The following is a 21,565-nucleotide window of genomic DNA, read 5'->3' on the forward strand; positions in this document are numbered from 1 at the left end:
TTTGAGATTAGTTTACCTTCAAGTTACTGTTGATAGTATAGTAGTTCCGATTAAATTTACTTGTTTGTAAACTTACTCCGTCTATCTTTTTACTGCTGAAATGGACACGGAAGAAAATGTTTCCTTTTAGCCACGTCAGGGGAATACTTTCAGAGTTTGCAATGAATCTGTTTCAACGGCTCCGCGCAAACTGTTTCGCGCAATTTGTGGTGAATTCAAAAGAAAAAAGCCATGTTTAAAGTTTTGTATTGATTCCATATAAATCCCGTCTTCCATATTTACTCGTACATTGCAACGTAATTCATGAACACATTTAAACTGGAAGTTCACGTATCTGTACGTAAAATTGAATCGTTACGCGCGTATCGCAACCCATTAATTCTTGAACAAACCTTGGTGCATCGCGCCATAAATACTCGACGGTCATCCGGGCCATTGTCGCTCACGTTGGCTCCGCGCATTAGTGGTCAATTATTGCAAGTTGGAATGGAACGTTGGTGAACACGGGGATGCCACGCTGAAGTGATTCGTTAATGTAGCGGAATTGATCGATTGGAAATTGACGGTTTATTGTGTACCATAACATGGGTTCTGTCCACTTCCAAAGCTGTCGGGCACACACACGGGACATACAAAAGATGTCATTTTATTGTCATTTTTCGAACTACTGGTGAAGCGTTGTAACGGCGGGCGATACTACTTCAATGCTGCATGGCTACAGTCACAACCAGAATGTAACCTTTACGTGGTCAAGTAGGTACTAATTATAACTGTTTCATGCACAACATCAACACAATCCACAAGCTTCTTGAGCCCACAGGGCTTAGTCAATTTGTGTAAGAACGTCCAAATTTTTTTAATTTTTTTTTATTTGTGTACAATGTTTTTAAGTAGGAATATAGATATCTAAATATTTTAGTATTTCCCGCTTTTAAAGATAGCTCTAGGTAGTGTTTATTGTTTATTTCGTCTATATGCATTTTGGAATAATGCTCTTATGCTCTTTAAACTCTAAAACCGCTAACAAAAATTGCCGTGCTAGTAACCACTCTAGCCACCTTACTAAGCTATCTCAGTCCGCATTACACTAATGTGGAGTTATGTTTGCCGTGGGCAAGAGCTCCACAACATCGCAAGTTGCTAAGTATAATATTTTAGACATTCCTGGACACAATTTCAGGGCGTCCTACATATTTAGGTCACAGTTTAAGGTATCGGATATTGGTTGGGTAGCACGTATCGTGTCGTGGTATTGCTTTTAAGGTTACTAGCACCTGGGTCGTGTTTTCGATAAATTCTTTCTGCAATAAAGGCATCTGTAGTAAAGCTTCAACTATTATATGTTTCATACAAGTTGACTGCGTCTGCGTACTACATCTCATGAGGATCAATTAGGTTGTGTAGTAAAATAGAATAATTATTTAGCACTTTTTGTTCCATGTCTAATCCGCAATTTCGATAGGTACAGATCAAAAGTCAAAGGCAAGTTGTAAGTACTTATAGTTCTAGCGTTGAGAGAATAAGAAAAAACCGGCCAAGTGCGAGTCGGACTCGCGCACGGAGGGTTCCGCACCATCAACAAAAAATACAGCAAAACAAGCAAAGAAACGGTCACCCATCCAAGTACTGACCCCGCCCGACGTTGCTTAACTTCGGTCAAAAATCACGTTTGTTGTATGAGAGCCCCACATAAATCTTTATTTTATTCTGTTTTTAGTATTTGTTGTTATAGCGGCAACAGAATACATCATCTGTGAAAATTTCAACTGTCTAGCTATCACGGTTCGTGAGATACAGCCTGGTGACAGACGGACGGACGGACGGACAGCAGAGTCTTAGTAATAGGGTCCCGTTTTTACCCTTTGGGTACGGAACCCTAAAAATATAGGTATACTTACTTACCTCCTCATTTATAAGCGCGCTACAATCCTCAATTTTATTAGTTTATTTATGTTTTATCCCTTTCTTACAAATACAGCACGAGATGCACAAAATCAAAACGATAGATTAAGACGATCGATTTATACCTAATTGAGGCTTGTAGAGCGTTTATGAAAAAGGGGTTACTTATTCAAATGAAGTGTCACATAATAATTAATGTGAACATAAATAAATGTACAAAAGAAAAATCAATTTACACGAAGACAGAGGTAAACAACAGGTTGTCTTATCGACAAAGTCAACTAATCAATCAATTTTGGGTGTTTTATTGAAGTGAAAACTTCTTTAGCGGCGCTGGGCACTTTTTGAGGTGGGGAAAAAATGATAAACTCGAGACAGCGTAAGGCGATCACGTGACCGTAAGATTTAGATGGCCACTCATTTAGATTGCATTTAAATCAATAAAGAAAAACTCAATGACATTATATGAAAAGGTTCTAATTTTGTACGAGCTGAAATACGAGGATCTCACAGTTACATTCTAACTTTATATCACTCAAATATAATTCAATAAAGCTACATCTTGATGAAATCGCTAATAAACGTGAACTCTAGTACTGGTGAATAAAACTCAAAATATCATGACATATTTAGATGCGAGGTCTGCAAGGTATAACTTTACAATTTCTATTCGAATTTTAAACAATTCACGCTACAAATTTGAATTTAGAATTTTAAATAAGCCCCACTGACCAGCAATTTCGGAACTAAAGTTTTTCAATAGAAAGGAGGATGGGTCAATTATACTTAGTGCTGCAGACATTTTGGACTAGTCATTGAGTTTTCACTTCTGTCGGCACTCCCGGAGTGCAACCCGTTGTTTTTTTTTTAATTACATTCAGATGGCAGTGGGGCAACTATAGCAGTATTGCTGTTGCAACATTACTGAGGGGACTTGTATTGTAAATATGTGGTAATTATTAGTAGAAAATAAAATGTAAACGGGCGTTTTTTTTTTGTTGTCCCGTACACTTTTTTTTCAAATTTAGGATTTTTTTATTTTATTTCTACTCAGAATCACGAGCTCTTTCTATCCTAATAGGAGAAACAAAGTGTCCCAAAATTTCCATACATTTTTCGATCTTTCCATTCCGCGACCGCCATACAAAGTCTATGAAAAAACTGGCCAAGTGCGAGTCGGACTCGCGCACGGAGGGTTCCCCACCATCAACAAAAAATAGAGCAAAACAAGCAAAAAAAAAACAAGCAAAAAAACGGTCACCCATCCAAGTACTGACCCCGCCCGACGTTGCTTAACTTCGGTCAAAAATCACGTTTGTTGTATGGGAGCCCCACTTAAATCTTTATTTTATTCTGTTTTTAGTATTTGTTGTTATACCGGCAACAGAAATACATCATCTGTGAAAATTTCAACTGTCTAGCTATCACGGTTCGTGAGATACAGCCTGGTGACAGACGGACGGACGGACGGACGGACGGACGGACGGACGGACAGCGGAGTCTTAGTAATAGGGTCCCGTTTTTACCCTTTGGGTACGGAACCCTAAAAATGGTGACGTAATGGAAATAAAAACCTTAGGACACTTTTTTTCTCCTATTAGGATAGAAAGAGCTCGTGATTCTGAGCAGAAATAACATAAAAAAGTGTAGGGGACAACAAAAAAAACACCCAAACTCCGGCCGGAGTTTACGGTAGGCACGCGTGCTCACCCTAATATATTTTTTATACTACGTCGGTGGTAGTATAAAAAACAAGCATACGGCCCGCCTGATGGTAAGCGGCCACCGTAGCCTATGGACGCCTGCAACTCAAGAGGTGTCACATGCCCTCTAGATCTGGTATGACATCTCCGCTGTGCTGTGCCCTACCACACAAAGTGAGATGACATTCACCTCACTTGTTTATTCTTGAAATATTTGGTGTTTCTGTATATTTTCCCTGCAATCCAATTTAAGAGCAGAGTATACTAACCCCTCCTTACGCTCAAACTGATAAATTGCCTCGGATACAATGGGTTACCTATTTTATGCCCTTTTAATAATCTTATTATCTACAATTTTATGTTCCGGAAAAATACTTGTCTGTTCCGCTATGAATCCGTGTTGAAGACACATTTTTACTATTTAGTTATTTTTATTAAAGTTTCAAGTACCTACCACCATTACACTAATTCGGGGTTAACCCGTTAAACCTGGAGTTACCATGGTTACCAGTACAATTTGACACTTCGTTAACGGTTTAACCGGTTAACCCCGGGTTAGTGGAATGATGCAAGTGGGCCTATTTAAGTGTCATAGTTTTTTTAATTCATATGCATGCACAATACGGCATCCAGTAATTGCTTACCTTGTTTCATCTCTCACACGTGTCCATTTTTAAATCAAGTTAGCTGTGCTCTATCTGAAATTTTAGTGTGCTGATGGCAAGGGAAGTTCGAATTTATTTCTAAAGTAGTAGAAGCGATTACGATACGAAGAGTGAAAATGCCATACATAAAATATTACCAACATTGACTAATTGGAATCGGAACTAGTTTCGGATATTGAGTGTGCCTTGTTTAGATTTCTTTTTTTAAATCTCATCCTCTTTATATGATATCTACTCGAATTTATGAAGATGTATAAAATTTTATATACCTAAATAATAATGCGAGGTTTCAAGTCACGAGTTACTTATATCAGGTAGGAACTTTTCTAATCGGTCTCGTGACTGTTAAAAATAAGTTCTTGGCAAAAATTTAATTTTTGGTACACGCCTTTATCGCTGACTGTACTTTTCTTACGACAGACAACTAATACTCATCGAGACAATTCTAAAAACCCCTAACACAATTAGGTTGCGTTGTTTCATCACAGAGTTCCTATGGCCACCTCCTGTCTCCATCATCAGATCAGCTCGATAGTACCATAATATTGCATTGTCACCCGACTTACATGTGCATGCAAAATTTCAGCTCAATCGGAAACCGGGAAGTGGATCAAATTTAACTTGCAAGATTCCATTACAATTTAGTTACATACAGGTCGAGTTCCTATGGCCACCTCCTGCCTCCATCATCAGATCAGCTCGATGGTACCATAATATTGCATTGTCATCCGACTTACATGTGTATGCAAAATTTCAGCTCAATCGGAAACCGGGAAGTGGATCAAATTTAACTTGCAAGATTCCATTACATGTTAGTTACATACAGGTCGATCTAATAAAAGCGTGTTAACAATCTCTAAGAGTCAGATTTACCATTACTTAGATTAAATTCCTTGTATAAAATATGAAGATATTAACATAAATACATACTTCTTCTTCTTCTTAATCTCAGCATATTTCGCGTCCACTGCTAAACATTCCCCCTTTCATGGATTGCCATGTTGTTCTGTATGCGACGGTTCTATGCAAGGTCCGCCCTGCTGTCTTTCACAATTCAGTGCTTCACGTGGTTTTTCGGAAACGACCATCAGTAAAAAAAATCATTACCAATTTAATAAGTCCTTTTTCTAATATTTACAACGTCATTCCTAAAGATAACAAGATGCTTTTACTGGAACACGTACTCATTGTTTCTAATAATGAGCGTAAAGTCCTGAATGTCATCGAAGAATATCATCAATTTTGCATTATTTCGACTTCTCTTGTGGGAGCGCTCTTAATTTCCGCACGTTGTTTTGCGTCTCTTCGGCTTCCCAGGTCTCGAGGTCTCCAGATAAATACATTAGTTGCGTTTTAACTGATTTGTCTTCTTTCCAGGATCAAAACCGGCTAGACAGATGAAGTCTATGGCCCCTCAGCGTTGGGGCTGACACCATGACGCCGGCTGGCCTCCTGGTCTTCAGCTCGTTGCTTACGAGGACGCTCTGTGTCATCGCGCCGCAGATACCAGGTAATACCACAGAATAAATAATAGTACCTACTAAGTACAGAAGACTCACTCTCTAACAAAACGCGTCCGTTACGATCAGCACAGATATGGCTGCTAGGTGGCGACAGCGCCACGCGCGGCTTATGGCTTTCCCCAAAATTGGGGCCGGAACGGATGTACTTTTAGCTACCTTGTAGCAAAGCGACGAAATCGCGGAGTGAGACACGCCTGTAGGGTTTGAGATCCGGATATCCGGATATCCGAAATATCCGGAAATCCGGATATCCGAAATATCCGGATATCCGTCAAATCTAAGATCCGGATCCAACGTCTCATAGGATCCGGATATTTCGGATCTCACGGATCCGTTAAATATTGCATTGGTTGCGTTATTGGTACGCGATAACGTCATAAAATAAATACAAATATTGCTTAAACTAAACAGTAGTAACAGTAACAGTATTAAAACGAGCTACCTGCATGCCTCCTGACTGGAATAAGGGTAAATATTTGTATGTTTTAAAGTAATTGTTATCAGGTTTTCGCTCAGTCGCCTTTGGGTCGTCTACCTGGAACATCATTAGTGCTTGTGCGTGTTGTTATCAGTGACTTTTTTGTGTTATCGTGTCGGTTCCCAGTCTTCTGTTAACATAAATAACATGTGCTTGATGTGCTGCTGAGTAACTAATATTGATATTTTTTTCTCGTTATTAAGAAGCTGTAGCCCAAATTTCTTAATTTCCCGAAACTTTTGTAGTAATTTTACATTATTTTGCAGTAATTAACTGGATTTATATATACCTATAATGGAAGATTGTTGTAATGGGGACTGAATAAATGAGTTAGATACTTTTTCTAAGCCATTTTTCTCAGTCGAACGACTGAAGGTATAGCTATTTTACCAAGGTAAAGGAAGTACGTTTTTTAATAGTATAAATTATATCACACCACACCGGTATAAAATAATAAAAGTACATAAATGTAACTTTTTCTCCATTTTCTATTTTGTGAGCTTATAATGGCAAATTTAAGAAAAAAACGCCGAAGTTAAAGCGGTGTTTTTAGGCACCTTTAGAATTAATTCTTCTGAGCAGATATATAGAAATAAATTTGCTTTAATTACTTCATTTTTGGCGTTTTCGGTTACAAATCGACTACGGCCTCCTAAAAAAATGCATAATATTATTAATAGGAATACCTAATTAAGACTACACTGAATATCTTATTATACATATTTATATCGTTTTGAGATAATAATAATAATAATTAATAATTTTATTGTAATTAACTAAAATATGAACATTTTACATTTTACTAGCTGTTCCTTGTATGTAAGTTGTAAATTTCGTCACCTTTCTTGATACAGATCCGTATTATCCGAATTATCCGGATATCCGGATCCGTCAAATTTTAATATCCGAAATATCCGGATCCGAAAAATTTACGGATCTTGCAAACCCTTAGACGCCTGGTAATACGACTATTTTTTATTTATGTCCTCCCCGGGACGCAAACTATCTCTATAACAAATTTCATCTACCTAAATCGGTTCAGCGATTTAAGCGTGAAGAGGTAACACATAGACAGACAGACAGACACATTTTTGCATTTATAATATTAGTATGATATAGTATGGATTAGATACTATAATATGTAATCGTAGGTACATACGAGTAAATAGACACATGCAATCTCTTTAATCTACGTACTTTTGTACCCCTTGGATATTTAGTACTTTAATCCAGTATAAACTTACACGTATTACTACTTTAAGTTTACCCATTTTAAAGCAGTAGTGAAGTTTAAAAGGAAACCGTTAGTTTTCAAATCGTGCATTCTGTATTAACTTTACGGAGAATGATGGCGTGAAGCCAAATGTAGTCTGGAATAAATTGGCTCCGATTAATTAAAACCTACACCGAGCGATATAAATTTCGAGGATTTCTGACACTTTCGATTTGCACTGTAAAAATATTTTTGTTGAAGTATACTTTAAATTTTTTATAGGATTAACTCTTAATTGATAGATGGGCAAACGATATTGCGACTTGGGTTATTCTAAGTAACACTTCAAACACTTGTAATCGATTCTTGAAATCGTACAAGTCCTTGACAAACACTTGAAATCGTACAAGTCCCAGTATAAAGTTAATATATACGGGGTGCCACAAGGCAGTATTTTAGGCCCGTTATTGTTTTTTATATATATCAATGACATACCTGAATGTATCCGACATGATTGCATCCTATTTGCTGACGATACCACAATATTAATCAAAGGTACCAATGCAGACTCATATGAACGCGAGGTAAATACTGCATTGAACGATGTCATCGGTTGGCTTAGCGAAAATCATTTAAAGGTAAATCTTAGCACAACAAAATTTATTCAGTTTAGATCCTACAAAGCAGCGCCACAGACAATAAAAATTTTACATGACAACATCGAAATAGAAGAAGTAGAAGACTCTGTATTCTTAGGCATAACTTTAGACACTCACTGTAATTGGAAACGACATGTAGAAAATGTATGTAAGAAAGTTAATAAATTTATATATGTATTATGGAGACTCAAAGAAACGGTTTCGCAAAAAACAGCTCTCGTAACATATCATGCTTATATCGAGTCCATTTTTAGATATGGGATCCTCTTATGGGGAAACTCAGTTGAAATAGAACGTGCATCTGTAGTCCAAAGAAAGTGCATTAAAACTATTTGTGGTAAAGGTCGCAGAGAATCGTGCCGACTTGATTTTGCAAAGCTTAACTTATTAACACTGACAAGTCTATACATTTACGAAGCAGCTGTCTTTGTGAAGAAGAATCTAGAACTCTTCCCGCCATTTAATAATATAAATAATAGACCTCTTCGACAGTACCAAATGACACTACCGCCCTATAACCTTAAAATAAGAAAAAAAAAGCGCCTATCACATGTGTATACAAATTTTTAACAAAATTCCTGCACACATAAAGACGCTACCATTTAACGAGTTCAAATTTAAATTGAAAAATATATTGTGTAATGCAAGTTTTTATAATATTGATGAATATTTTAATTATAAATTCTAACTATTACTTTATTGTGACATGTAAACTTTTGACATCATAAATTCTAATTTTTACTTCATTTTGACATGTAAACTTCTGACATTATAAATCCTAATTTTAATTATAAATTCTAACTATTACTTCATTATGACATATAAACTATGACATTATAAATTCTAATTTTTACCTAATTTTGACATGTAAACTTTTGACATTATAAATTCTATTTTTTACTTCATTTTTACATGTAATCTTTTTATATTAAGTAAGGAAATTAGATTTAACTATAATAGTTTGATGAGCTTATGCGCTGAATATGAATGACTAACTGACTGTAGATTGAGGCTTGAAACTTGATGTTTGTATTTAATAATTTAATTTTTGATAATATTTTAGTAAACGCGACATTTTGTAACGTATTTTCTTTTGACATGCATGAACTATGTCAATACAAATAATTTTCACATGCCATAAGGCCGAACATATCATGGGTCAATATGTACACTTAATAACATCTACTGTACCATATGTTTTCGTGAATAAACTTTCATTTCATTTCATTTCATTTCATTTCATTTCATTTCATTTCTTATATTTATCAATCCTTTTTATTCTAAAATATTAAAATAGAATAATAATCCAAACTTTCTGCTTTACTGTAGTAACATTGGATGGAAATTAAATTGTGATTTAGTTAAAACTAAACGAAACTATTCAAATTAGAATTGATTTGGGATTGTGTAAATAAAAGGACGAATACCTACTGGGGAACTGTTTATCGAATAATATCGTTTTTAAATTTACCATTTTGAAATAATTAGCAAGATAAAAATAAATTAGAATAAACATAACATATGTATTTGACATTTGACAGGAAATATTTCGGCTTAGCACAGATACAGTTTATTTTAATCTCTATGGTGGTGACTTAAATCCAGGGGAGGGACAGCCGTATACGAAGCCCTTTATTCGAAAAAAATAGCGCCATCTATATTACTTAACGCTAAACTTGTAAATGGCGCTTCAAAATTGATGCAAAAAAGCAAATCTTGTCAGTAGAAAAAGGCGCGAAACTCAAATTTTCTATGCGACCATATCCCTTCGCGTCTACATTTTTTCTACTGACAAGATCTGCTTGGCCAACTATATTATACATACTACTCTTTGCTTAAATCAATCAGTTAAGGGCTCCACAGACCTTGCAATAAATCCACGCGATCTTTGATCCATTGCCGCCTATAGAGCGACATAAAATAGTTGAAATTAAATAAAATGGAACTCAAAAATGTCCATAGTAAATTGTTGCCATGTATAAGCATTTTACGTCAAAAATGTGACAGTTACGTAGAAAGTGGCGTCCTCATTTATTTTCTATTATTTGATGTCGCACTATACGAGTATGTACCTAAGTAGGTGCAACAAAGTCAATCGCTATATAATTTTTGGTTAACCGCGAGTTCTCAGTTCGGGGCGAACTACTAGTATACCTATTAGTTTTGCAATATAATGTTAAACGCAATTTTCTCAGTTTTGTGTTAAAAGTCGTAATATTATTTCATCCCGCTAAAATATCATTCAGGTCGTAAGTACCTGAAGCCTTTCCCAATTAATGTTGTTTCGGCGTATCATATTGTCCTAAAGACGACTACATACATACAGGCGGCATCAGTTGTTATAACTGTCTGCCGGCTTATTAAACAAATAGGAATATACTAAACATATATTATGATATTGGAGGCAAATGAGCAGACTAATCACCTGATGGTAAAATATTGCCAGAGGTTACAACTGCGTTGCCAGCCTTTAAGATGTTACTCTAAAGATTTATTTACGATGTACCATTTGGTACTTTCTTGCACCATTATTTAAAAAAAAAAAACTGTTGTTATTTGACTCAGCTGACAGGCCAAAAATACGAGGTTCTGCGAAAATGTACACTTGCACTACCGACTTTTCAGCTTCAACCAAAATGTTATATAATTGTACCTATAAATATATTTCTAACTTCTTCTTCCTGGCTCCATCCAACTTTAGGTGGGGTCGGCTCTCCTAATTGTTCGTATCAACACCAACTTATTCCAAATCGAATGGTCAACAGACTTCAGCACGGGCGAAAAGAGGATAGTCAACGCGCCGTTCTGGCATGAGGTCATCACGGAGATGTACGAAGATCACGAGGAGGACGTGTCGACTACGACGAAGGAGCCCCTCCCCATCTTCGAGGACGACGCGTCCACTAACAACGTGACGGCGCAGCTCGGGAGTCGAGTGCACTTGCACTGCAGAGTGCACGACTTGGGGGAGAAAACTGTAAGTAGACCCGTGATTTCTTATCTATTTTCATTGACTATTGTTGTAGGTGGATTACCTACAACAATAGTTAATTCACAAAATGTCGTTCAGCCACATTTTATGCAATCTATTCCAGTCACATTTTATACAGCTACGTGGGGTGCCCAAGAAAGAGTCTGGTCCATGACAATTCCTAAATATCTTACGGTGGGTGAAAAAGGAATGTGTGTGTCATGGAAGAGAATTTTAGGCTGTCTGACTGACACATCAGACAACTTAGAGATGAAGTGAAGAGTCCCAATGAGAATTACCTGCGACTTTTTCACATTAACCATGAGGCCAAAAGATGATGCCCAGTCGCGGGTAGAATCAAGATCCCTATTAATTTGGCTTATTAGGGGATCTAAATTATCTATACTAGCCGCTGATGCAAGTCATCTGCATAAAGGAGGTAGGTACGAAGAAACAAGCCATTATCCCGTCAATGAATAGGGAAAAAAGTAGAGGCGACAGTAGTAGAGTGGGTGGCAAAAAAGTTTTTCCATCAGTGTCAATAGTGGACATTTTGATAGCACATTTATATTTTTTTATATGGCGATATCTAAATGAAAAACCCTTTCCAGATATCATGGGTGAAACGTCGCGAGGATGAGCTCCACCTGCTTTCTTTCGGTCGCCACACGTACTCTGCAGACTCGCGATACTCGCTCGCCTTCGAGCACCCGAACGACTGGCGCTTGCTCATCCAGTACGTGAGTGAGCGGGACGAAGGATTCTACGAGTGCCAGGTCTCGACGCATCCGCCGTTGGTGCGAAGAGTGCACTTGTCTGTCGTCGGTGAGAAATCTATCCTCCTGCATCCTCCTTGTCATTATTGCAGTTTTGAATTTGGAACCTTCTTGTATTCCCTATTTCTATTCTATTGTATTGTATTTATTTGTATTGTATTCACTATTTCTTGTATTCCATTTTAATTCAAAATTCGATTTGGATTACATCCTTTATAAAGGCCTCAGGGACTCGAAAGGCTATAGTGGTATGTGACAGTGTTGATGTAGGTATGTCACTAGTTATCTGTTAGGTACATTTAAATTTATGCCGTTTTGAAGGTTCTCCGTTTTGTTACGGGAAACGTTCTCATTTGAGAATATTTTCCATAGCAAACAGAGATCGTTCTGGAGAACGGCACTACTCTACGTACGGTCAGCAAAACAGTCGTAAACATGTGCAATAATAGCACTGTCATAACTCATAATATAAAAATTGCACACATTTGTAAACCCTACCCAGTAATATATGATCATTATCAAGAGGGCGCTGTTATTCTCATGAATACGGTGACAGTTCAGTAATAGTATGAGAAAATTAGTTCCAGTGAAATTCCGCAAAAGAAGAAAATAATGTACAATCATTGCCTATTTTGTTAACACACCAATAATGTTAAACAAAACACACGTTTAACAATGAAGTGGATAGGATTTCATCAATTAACATTTTTTTACTGAATATAATTTATCTTTTGCCGAAATCATAATTATTTTCGCCTAATTATTATTTTGCGTGAATCGCACGGTTATTGCGGTTTACTTTTTTGCCAGGTTAACGTAAGAGCGCGTAGCTGATTGCCCTCCTGTTTCCTGCTATTTTTATAAAGTAAAAGTCACGTTTTAGACCGCATGATTGAAAGATCTAGACACGGTAGTGATATCACGCACGTCACGTAGACAAGTGCATCCTAGGATGTTTTATAAGTAGAAACTGGATATGATCCCTAGAGACAATTTGTTGAAGCGCGAAATATGATCATGAATGACGTCACGGTGGAATTGCTGTCTCGTTCTGTAGAGAGAATCAATAACCATCACAAAAAAACAAAAATGAGTGTGACATTGATCAGAGAAGGTGATAGTATTACGTCTCAACGGGATAGCCTAGATGGAATAACATCTAGCTTAAATGAAGTCCGCGTTACGTTACGTAACTTTGCAACAAATTTGTAGATCACACAAATTTTACTATTAGCTTAGCAAGCTTTAAAAACATAGTGTGCATTGTGCAGTAATAGCACAAAAACACCCAGGCGTTTTGTTTACTACTTTGTTAATAATTCTTATCACAGTACGGCGAGCTTATATCGTTTCCTTTTACGTTCATTGAAACCTTTTTCCTTCTATTTGGTACAAACACCATATAACTGTATTTTATACGAGCGCCGGAATACTAGTTTCGGATAGCTTTGCGGCTATACGTAAACAAAGAGATTGGGGTTACCGCTATTCGCTACAACACGCTTAACTAAGATATCCCCTGCTAGAATTACCGATGGGTAAACATATAAAAAAATGGAAAGGATTTGAACTCTGAATTCGCCACAGGTAGCTTAACCCTAACCGAACTTGATAAAATTTACTTATCAACATTTAGCATGACAGGTTAGTGGCGTATTATCTGTTGTAGGCTTGGAGGATAAAACCAAACGGAGACGTTTACGTAACGTAAAATAGCCATGTCAGATAAGATAAACGTCAGTCCATACATAGTGTATGACCATTGGCCGCCTATTTTCGACAGAGGGGAACGCCTGTTAATAGCTACTCCGTTTGGTTATATCCTCTAAGGCCGTAGGTACTTTTCTGAGGCGCTAAATATTAGTCTCATCATGGGATGTAAAGTGTCACTTGCTAGACGTTTTGAATAAAATATATAAGTACTTATTGGTACTTATTATTGATTCAAATTTCTGATAAAACCGCGAAGTTAAAGTGCTCGTTCTCCCTCATAAAACCCATAAAACCCCTGAAAAAACAACCACCAAGTTCTCGCATAATGCTTGCATATTTTATATCAGCGTTACGCCAACATTTGCATGCATGAGAAAACGATACTATGCGTCATATATCTTGTATATGTTCCCACGATACTGTGCCAAGCTCAACGTTATACGCGTTGCCAAAATGTCCGAATAGGTACGAGTTTTATCTTTAGATTGCCTTTCGTATTTTTTTAGAATCGTCTACCAAATATGATTTTTCATCATTTCATTTACAGTCAGAGAATTTCAATTGTAATCGTTATTTAAAGACGATCAAATTTCGTTTCAATTGTTTGGTAAAAAATAAATGTAAACTGATATTTATTCTTACAAAAGACCTTTTTACTTTGCGATGTATCAAAACCAAATATTTTATCTTAAGTATTTGATAACAATCAAACCATTTCGTTTTTACTTTAATTTATTTCTATTTATTAAATTGCATTTAGCATTTGTACAAAGGTCTCTAAAGTTTTGTCCTTACTTTATTTAACTGTTATATAAAAGAGGCTTAAAAAAACTATGGTTTGAAAATTACTTGTGGTGTTTATCATATTAAGCAGTGAAGGGTTGGTTAAGTCCAAATCAAAGATATATATGCTTTATTCGCCTTATTACAATGAAGGAACGTGCTAAATTATATACAATATATTTGACGTGGACTGTTTAAACAGGGCGACGTGTAAATGGGCGCTAGTCGTGGATTATGCGCGACTTAATACTATCCTGCCCTTTCATGCAAACCCGCTGAGTAAACACACTGTTTTTGTTTCTTTAAGCTTACCTACTTTTTGTGATTCAAGTTTTGATTGAATCCTGACAAGTTTCAAGAATTGTTTTGATTCTCCTTCACACAAATGGAGGGAGGGTAATGTTTCTAATAAATTATAAGTCTATTTTTAACACATCTGACCGCTTAGACTGACTTACGTTGTCGCGCGCGACTTCATACTTGAAATCATCACAGGTATTTGGAATACGTCAAACATATATAAATATAATATCTTCTTATTCGCTAGGTGCACGACTGGTGCTGCCCTCATTTTGTCGGATTTTCTACATTAAATCTTATGGAGTAAAATTAGTTCTAATGTCGGACATTCCATAAGATTACCTGTGTTTGTGACGATCAGCGCCACTTCTCCCTCCACCGGCTTCGCACCTTGCCAATAACACTAAGGGCCACTTGCACCATTCAGTAACGGGGTTAACCGGTTAAACCTGGGGTTACGTGGGTTGCTGCAAGTGACGCTAAGAGACTTAGCTTTTAAATATTGAAATAATTGTCAACAGTACCAAAAGTGGAGATAATCGACGAGCGAGGCCGTCCGCTTCAAGACAAGTTCTACAAAGAGGGTTCCATCATAGAGCTCCGGTGTATCGTGAGCGAGGTTCCGCAGCCCACGAGGCAGGTCAACTGGAAGCATGGCGCCAGGCTGCTGAACTACGACACAAAGAGAGGAGGCATCAGGTCGGTCCCACACTTATTTATAATAGTTTCATAGGAGTGCGAGGGGAATCATAATTATAATTGCGGTGTGCGGTGAGTTGTGAGTGCCCCGCACACCGCAATTATAATTGTGAACCGGCAGACGACGTGACAGATCAACTAATTGGATGCTATTGTTTAGAATTAGTCTACATCAATAATTCTATTGTAAACAGTAACACGAAATCTAATTTAACCCCACCCCTAGATATCACCGATCCAATTTAGTATTTCATTTCTGCCTCAAAATTTCTCGAATATTGGAACTTTATTTCCATTTCATTTTCTCCAGGTCTATTAAATACTATTCACTAGGTACTCAATTTCAATCCATGCACTTCAGTGCCTTTCTAATTCCCAACTTAAATTGAAGATGTATTGTACACGTTACAACTTCGATGCGGGAGTTGTAGGAGCAAAGTCAGTGCATTGTTTGAGGCACAAATGCCAGCAACATCCATTGTTCGTGCTAAAGATGGAACTGACGTGTTTGCTATATGGATGCGTTCTTTCTACTTGAGTGTGCTGTTTGTTTGTGTGGAAACAGCGGAATGTTTACTGCACAGACGTAAATAAGTACGTAGAAGTTGGGATTTGCATTAAGAAAAATGTGATTTGCAAATAAGTTGAATATATTCAGAAATGAAAGATATTACCCAAGCGTGGTATAATGGTTTTATTTTTTGTTTATTATTATAACGCGACACCCGGTGTTTCAGCTCTGAGAAGTTAAACGTAATAAGTTCGCATTTCATGATAGACAATACACAAAAAAACGGTCAAGTGCGAGTCGGACTCGCGTTCCAAGGGTTCCGTACATTATCCAATTTTTAATAATGTATTTTTTTATGTGTAGCGTGGATGAAATGTCTTTAAAAAACCCGTAAATCCGACTCACGCTTCTAATAGGTTTTCTGTCATCTATAGGTAAAGAACTATTTTGTGTATTTTGTTCAAAATTTTAGACCCACTAGTTTTGGAGATAAAGGGGAGGAATGGTCGGACGGAATCCTATAAGGGTTCCGTTTTTTCCTTGTGAGGTACGGACCCTTTTTTGTTAAATTGGTTACGTCATAAACGGTCGAAAAACAATACCTATACCTATTTGGATAGGTAACTATTTATTGTTTTGAATATTCCATTTGGGTAGTGATACCAATCAATCAATCAATCAATTTATTTATTGCTTACTTTTACATAGGAGCTTAACTTAGGTACCTACTATTAAATATTAGGTACGACAGTTAATTTCAACAAAATATAAATATTGATAAAGAAGTAGAACAACAAAAGTAGCGAATGAAATAACGCACGAAAAGTAGGTACCTATTTGCACAAAGTGAAGTAGGTAACTAAAATTTTATAATTCTGCCAGCGCAAAGCCCCTCCGTGTTTTAGTTTCTTGTTAAGATCTAGAAGATAATTATAATAATCGCTTTATATTCCTAACAACACAAACAGTTTGTATTGTGTTAGCCCATGAAATTTCGCTGTTCATTTAACTTATCTGAAATTAAATTTATGGGGTGCTAACTGCCTTCATTCTGTGTTTGGATTGCCTTAAAGATTTATTGCGGGTCATACAAATTACTTTTAGAGTTGAACACTTGAGGTCGGCGGCTCTTACAAAATGTTTAAGGATATTTATTATATGAATCCCTAGGAAGATATAGCGATGTTTTTAGTGATAAAAGTACCTCTGTTTTTAATTTCTTTCTCGGTATTTATATTAGAGTGCGCCTATTTCCTGACGATCTGTTCTAATATTTCAAGAAGCTACGCGAACAGTCAGAATCATATAGATGGTGACGGCCAAAGTGGCCAAATATATCTGTACTGTACATATTTCTATTAAAACAAAGATGTGTTACGATAAATGTTGGCCACTTTAGCCGCCACAATCTATTAAATACTGACCGTTCGAGCATTTGTTGCGTTTACTAAATGTATTAATTGATCCCTGTGAGCAGCATAGTTAGGCGAACCTCTCACGCAAGATCCATATTGTGATCCGTCAATTATATTGACGGATTACGATATTTATTGACGTGTAGGGCAGTGTATTGACGGATACGGAATATTTCGCTGGATTTCTGGAAATGCTTGTGATCTGATCCTAGATCCTGGATCGTGATATTTATCTTGCGTGTAGTGTCGCGTTTGATTATATTTATCGCGTACCTGCCTCGTACAAAGAACGCTTCGTACTGACGTGATCCGTATTGATGGTGTAGGGTGTGCTGTGATCCAGCCCAAGATACATAATAAATATCATTATAATTATCACAATATTTATTGACGTGTAGGGTTCGCCTTACGCCTTAATACTAATTATTTGTAGTTAGGTATATTCGTATATACCTTGTAGGGATGCCGACGCACGTCGCACCGCTAAGATATTTAACATTTCAACAGTTAGGTCTAACGAAATCGCATAGGAAATAAAACAACCCACTGATTTATCTGTTTAGGTTTTTTAATTAACATCAGCCTGGGGATTTATTTAACTTGCTGTGGGCTCGTTCTTAATTTGTCGCCTTTGGAATTAATCATTTCAATGTATCTATGTGTATTCCTGCATTTGAATATCTAGTTGTTTATTTGTCTAGTACGCAAATACGTCTGAAGGGATCTTGATTAATTTGAAAATCTAATTATAGCACTTTAATAGGTTAGACTAGATTTATTTGTTTCATAATATTAAATTACACTGTTGAAACAGAAATATCACTGTTGAAACGTTGCCAGCTGACAGATAATATACATAACCGTTTCATAACAAGAAATTACTATCTAACTAGACTTCAAAACAGGGTATTGTCTTGTTTGACAAGTCATCAGTTTATTTTTCTTTTTTCGAAGTGTCCAAACGATTAGCCACTATGAAATTTATATGAAAACTGAACATGTGGTGTCACGGTCGAGTTACCTTTTTTATAGTTCTATCGGATTTATTAACGCATTTATTGGCAACGTTTTCGTAGCGTTTTCCCGCTCACTCAGTGTTTTAAATAAAAACAGTGAACAATAATTACTATGGAACGTTTTTTATAATAATTTTCTAGTTCTTTATTTCGTGCTCGGTGTGATTTTTTTTTAATTTAAATACAATCAACATCCCTATTGTCTAAGCCATATAAATTTTGTTCGTACCCATAGCCCATTTCGATGCGGTGTCATCTCGATATTGTCTTTATACGGGATAAAGAACATTTTATGATATATTTACGCCATTGAGAACACAGGCCAGCCCTAAAAGCGTGTTTGCGTCTAAACCCCCCCCCCCCCTCCCCCCGTGTCACAAGGTCACCTCGATTAATCAAATTTATTAAAGGGCATCATAGAGATGATCAACTTTACGATAACAGACTTAAAAAGTCTAGAACAATCTAGGCTCAGACGGTTATGTAACAGCGACAATGTTTTTGCTATATTTGGTCACTTTGTTTTTATTGTGCCTGTTTGTATTTTGAAACGTGTACTGAAACGAATGTGCCGCAAAAGTGCATGGCAAATTTACCAATGAGTTCATTCTTAATTTCTCCATGAAATTTCGGAACTTACTGTACTTAAGAGCCAACAGGAGTGGTCATTTCTCCATACAAACGTACTCGACTGTTTCCTCCGTGGGTTTTGAAGCTAGAGCAATGATTTTTTCAACACAGATTAATATTGTCAATATCTGTGTCGGACCGTTTTGCTTTTTTTGATATTTTTGTTTTTTAAGGCGCTAGAGCCCTTCAAAAATGGCCAAAATGGCCTAATTGACTATGCCGCAATGAGAGGCGTGGTATTCAAAACTGATATCAATTAGCCAAAAAATCAAAACGGTGCGACACTGATAATTTCATAATCATTTAGATTTCCAAATTTGGTTACGATTGGTTAAGTTTTGGAGGAGGAAACAGTTGAGTACGAAACCTCGATTTTTGAGATTTTTACTCAGGATTTTTCGCCTTGTCCTGTAAGCATCACAATACCTAGTTAATGTCCTGTATGTGGCTTTACACTGATAATCATGTAGTAGGCACCCGGCTTTATACTTTTTGTTTATTGTATCTATGGTAATTTGCTAGAGAGAGAGAGAGAGAGAACTGTCAGATATGGCGGCGCGCGTTGCCCGAGGTTATGTTCGATTTGATATTATTGTAATCTTAAACTAATCCTGTATATCAATGTAATAAAAGAAATGTTGCTGAAAGCAGTGGTTTGAGTGCTGAACCCCTTTTGCCGAGCATTAAATCTGTGAATGATTACATCTCAGAAAGCGGGATTGTGAATTCAAATGCCCACATAGAAATTGGATGATTGTTTTCACCTGTATGGAGGTGCTATATTGAACCATCGCACTGGGAGACTTCGGCACAAGATCGGCCGAAGTGAAGGCATACAATGAATACAAAAGTGCAAGCCTTTGAAGAGCAGAGGCGAGTGGAACTACGCGAAGCGTGATGAGTTAAAGGCCCGACCACCTGCGGTCATCAACTACAATTTTGTCGGAGGGCTGCTGACCTGCGGTGAATGTGGACGTACATTCACTGCAAAGATAGGTTACGTCAGCCACCTGAGAGCTCACGATCGTCGCTCTCACTGATGACGAGAGGTGCGTAGAAATGTAAGTTGCTTGGTCTTTTAAGAGTTCATTTCATAATGAAAGCAATAGAAAGTATATATATGATACAAGATAGATTTCATATTTTGTACGCTAAACAAAATGATTGACAATTGGTTTTGTTTGCTTACCATAAAAAGTGTTTTAAATTTGCAATGCACTGGATGTTTGCTATATATTGATCTAGTTATTAACCCGTGTTTTTGTCATTGTTTGTTTTTGGACTGTGAGATGACATGTTGGAATACAATGAGAATAGATCTCGACGAGAACGCAAGCAAAACAACCATCAGCTTCGTCACGGTGAGATTGGTGAGACACAGAGCTATCATTAAGAGCCAACAAGGTTACGAAGGAAGTCAAAAGGGTAAGGATGGCATTATGCAGTATTCAGGTACAATGCAGGTGCTCAGTGAAGTTAGTTATTAACACTGAGTTGTATAATGATGTTAGTTGAATATTTATTAGATATTATTACTACTCTTTTTTTGGATAGTCTAATGACACTAAAAGGTATATTGTTTCTAATGATGCATGAGTATATAATGCCTATATATGGTAAGAGATAACAAAACAATGTTATGGATCAGTATCGCAGAGGTTATCGCCATGATAAAATGATGGGATAGCGAAAATGAGAGGAAGAAAATGATAGTGGGCTAGAATTGTAGGAGATTGGCCCATGACGGTTGTCAATGGAAAGCGTTAGAAGAGGCCTTTAGCAGGCACCACACTTATTTAGATATATATCTATCTCTATACTCTGGTCTCTAATTCAGAATAAAATAATATAATAGGTAAATGTGCATATAAATTATTTTGGACAAAAGACAGAAGATAGTTTTTGATTTGACAACAAAAAAATAATTATTTATGAACATTTGTGTATGAAAAAGGGATTAAAAAAATGATAATTGAAGATATTTAATGGTATATTCTACATAGGTAGGTACATGCATGTAGTTGCATATCATTGTTATACTGAAAATTATCAATCTGGATACTTAGAGAGGAGCATATAGAAACAATAATGATTGAATGGAATTACACACAGTATGAATTCTAAATTTGAAATGATGCTGGTAGTTTCACATCTATTTCATGCTATTGTTTCAAATGTCATGCATCTCAATAACCCAATTCATTAGTTTATGTAATTCATTCTTAAGCCTGAATTTTGTATATGAGCAAGGTTTATATAATTTAAAGATGAAAAACAGATGAGCAGAATTTTTCGAAATTTTAAATGTTATCGGTTACAGATTTGTCATACATTCTTTTATTATTATTATTTTCGATTGATTGGATGTATGGAAATTTTGCATATTGGACTATAGGGATAGTCCAGGCTTAATCCTCACACCTCACATACAAATCAAGGAAGTTTAAATTAATGATATTAACATTTCAGAATGTAAAAGAGACTTGCACCATTAATGGTGTCACAATTATTCTACATCAGTTTACAAAAGAAATAAGTTTGAAAATATAAGCAACAATTTCAAAGCATCATTATTAGCAACATGATGTCTGGTCGCATTGTGGATACT

The 21,565-nt window shown here is 36.5% G+C and overlaps 1 protein-coding gene across 1 annotated transcript in view; it reads left to right on the plus strand.

Moving 5' to 3' along the window:
• Positions 1-5,646: 5,646 nt before the first annotated feature.
• Positions 5,647-21,565, plus strand: part of LOC134659707 (lachesin-like) — a 33,050-nt gene continuing 17,131 nt past the window's right edge. The window contains exons 1-4 of the mRNA XM_063515403.1: positions 5,647-5,780; positions 10,909-11,120; positions 11,726-11,939; positions 15,208-15,385. Coding sequence (XP_063371473.1) covers positions 5,705-5,780; positions 10,909-11,120; positions 11,726-11,939; positions 15,208-15,385 — 680 coding nt within the window. The 5' untranslated portion in view covers positions 5,647-5,704. The remainder of the gene's footprint in view (positions 5,781-10,908; positions 11,121-11,725; positions 11,940-15,207; positions 15,386-21,565) is intronic.

Source organism: Cydia amplana, chromosome 2 (genome assembly GCF_948474715.1).
Source record: "Cydia amplana chromosome 2, ilCydAmpl1.1, whole genome shotgun sequence".
Classification (NCBI taxonomy): Eukaryota; Metazoa; Arthropoda; class Insecta; order Lepidoptera; family Tortricidae; genus Cydia; species Cydia amplana.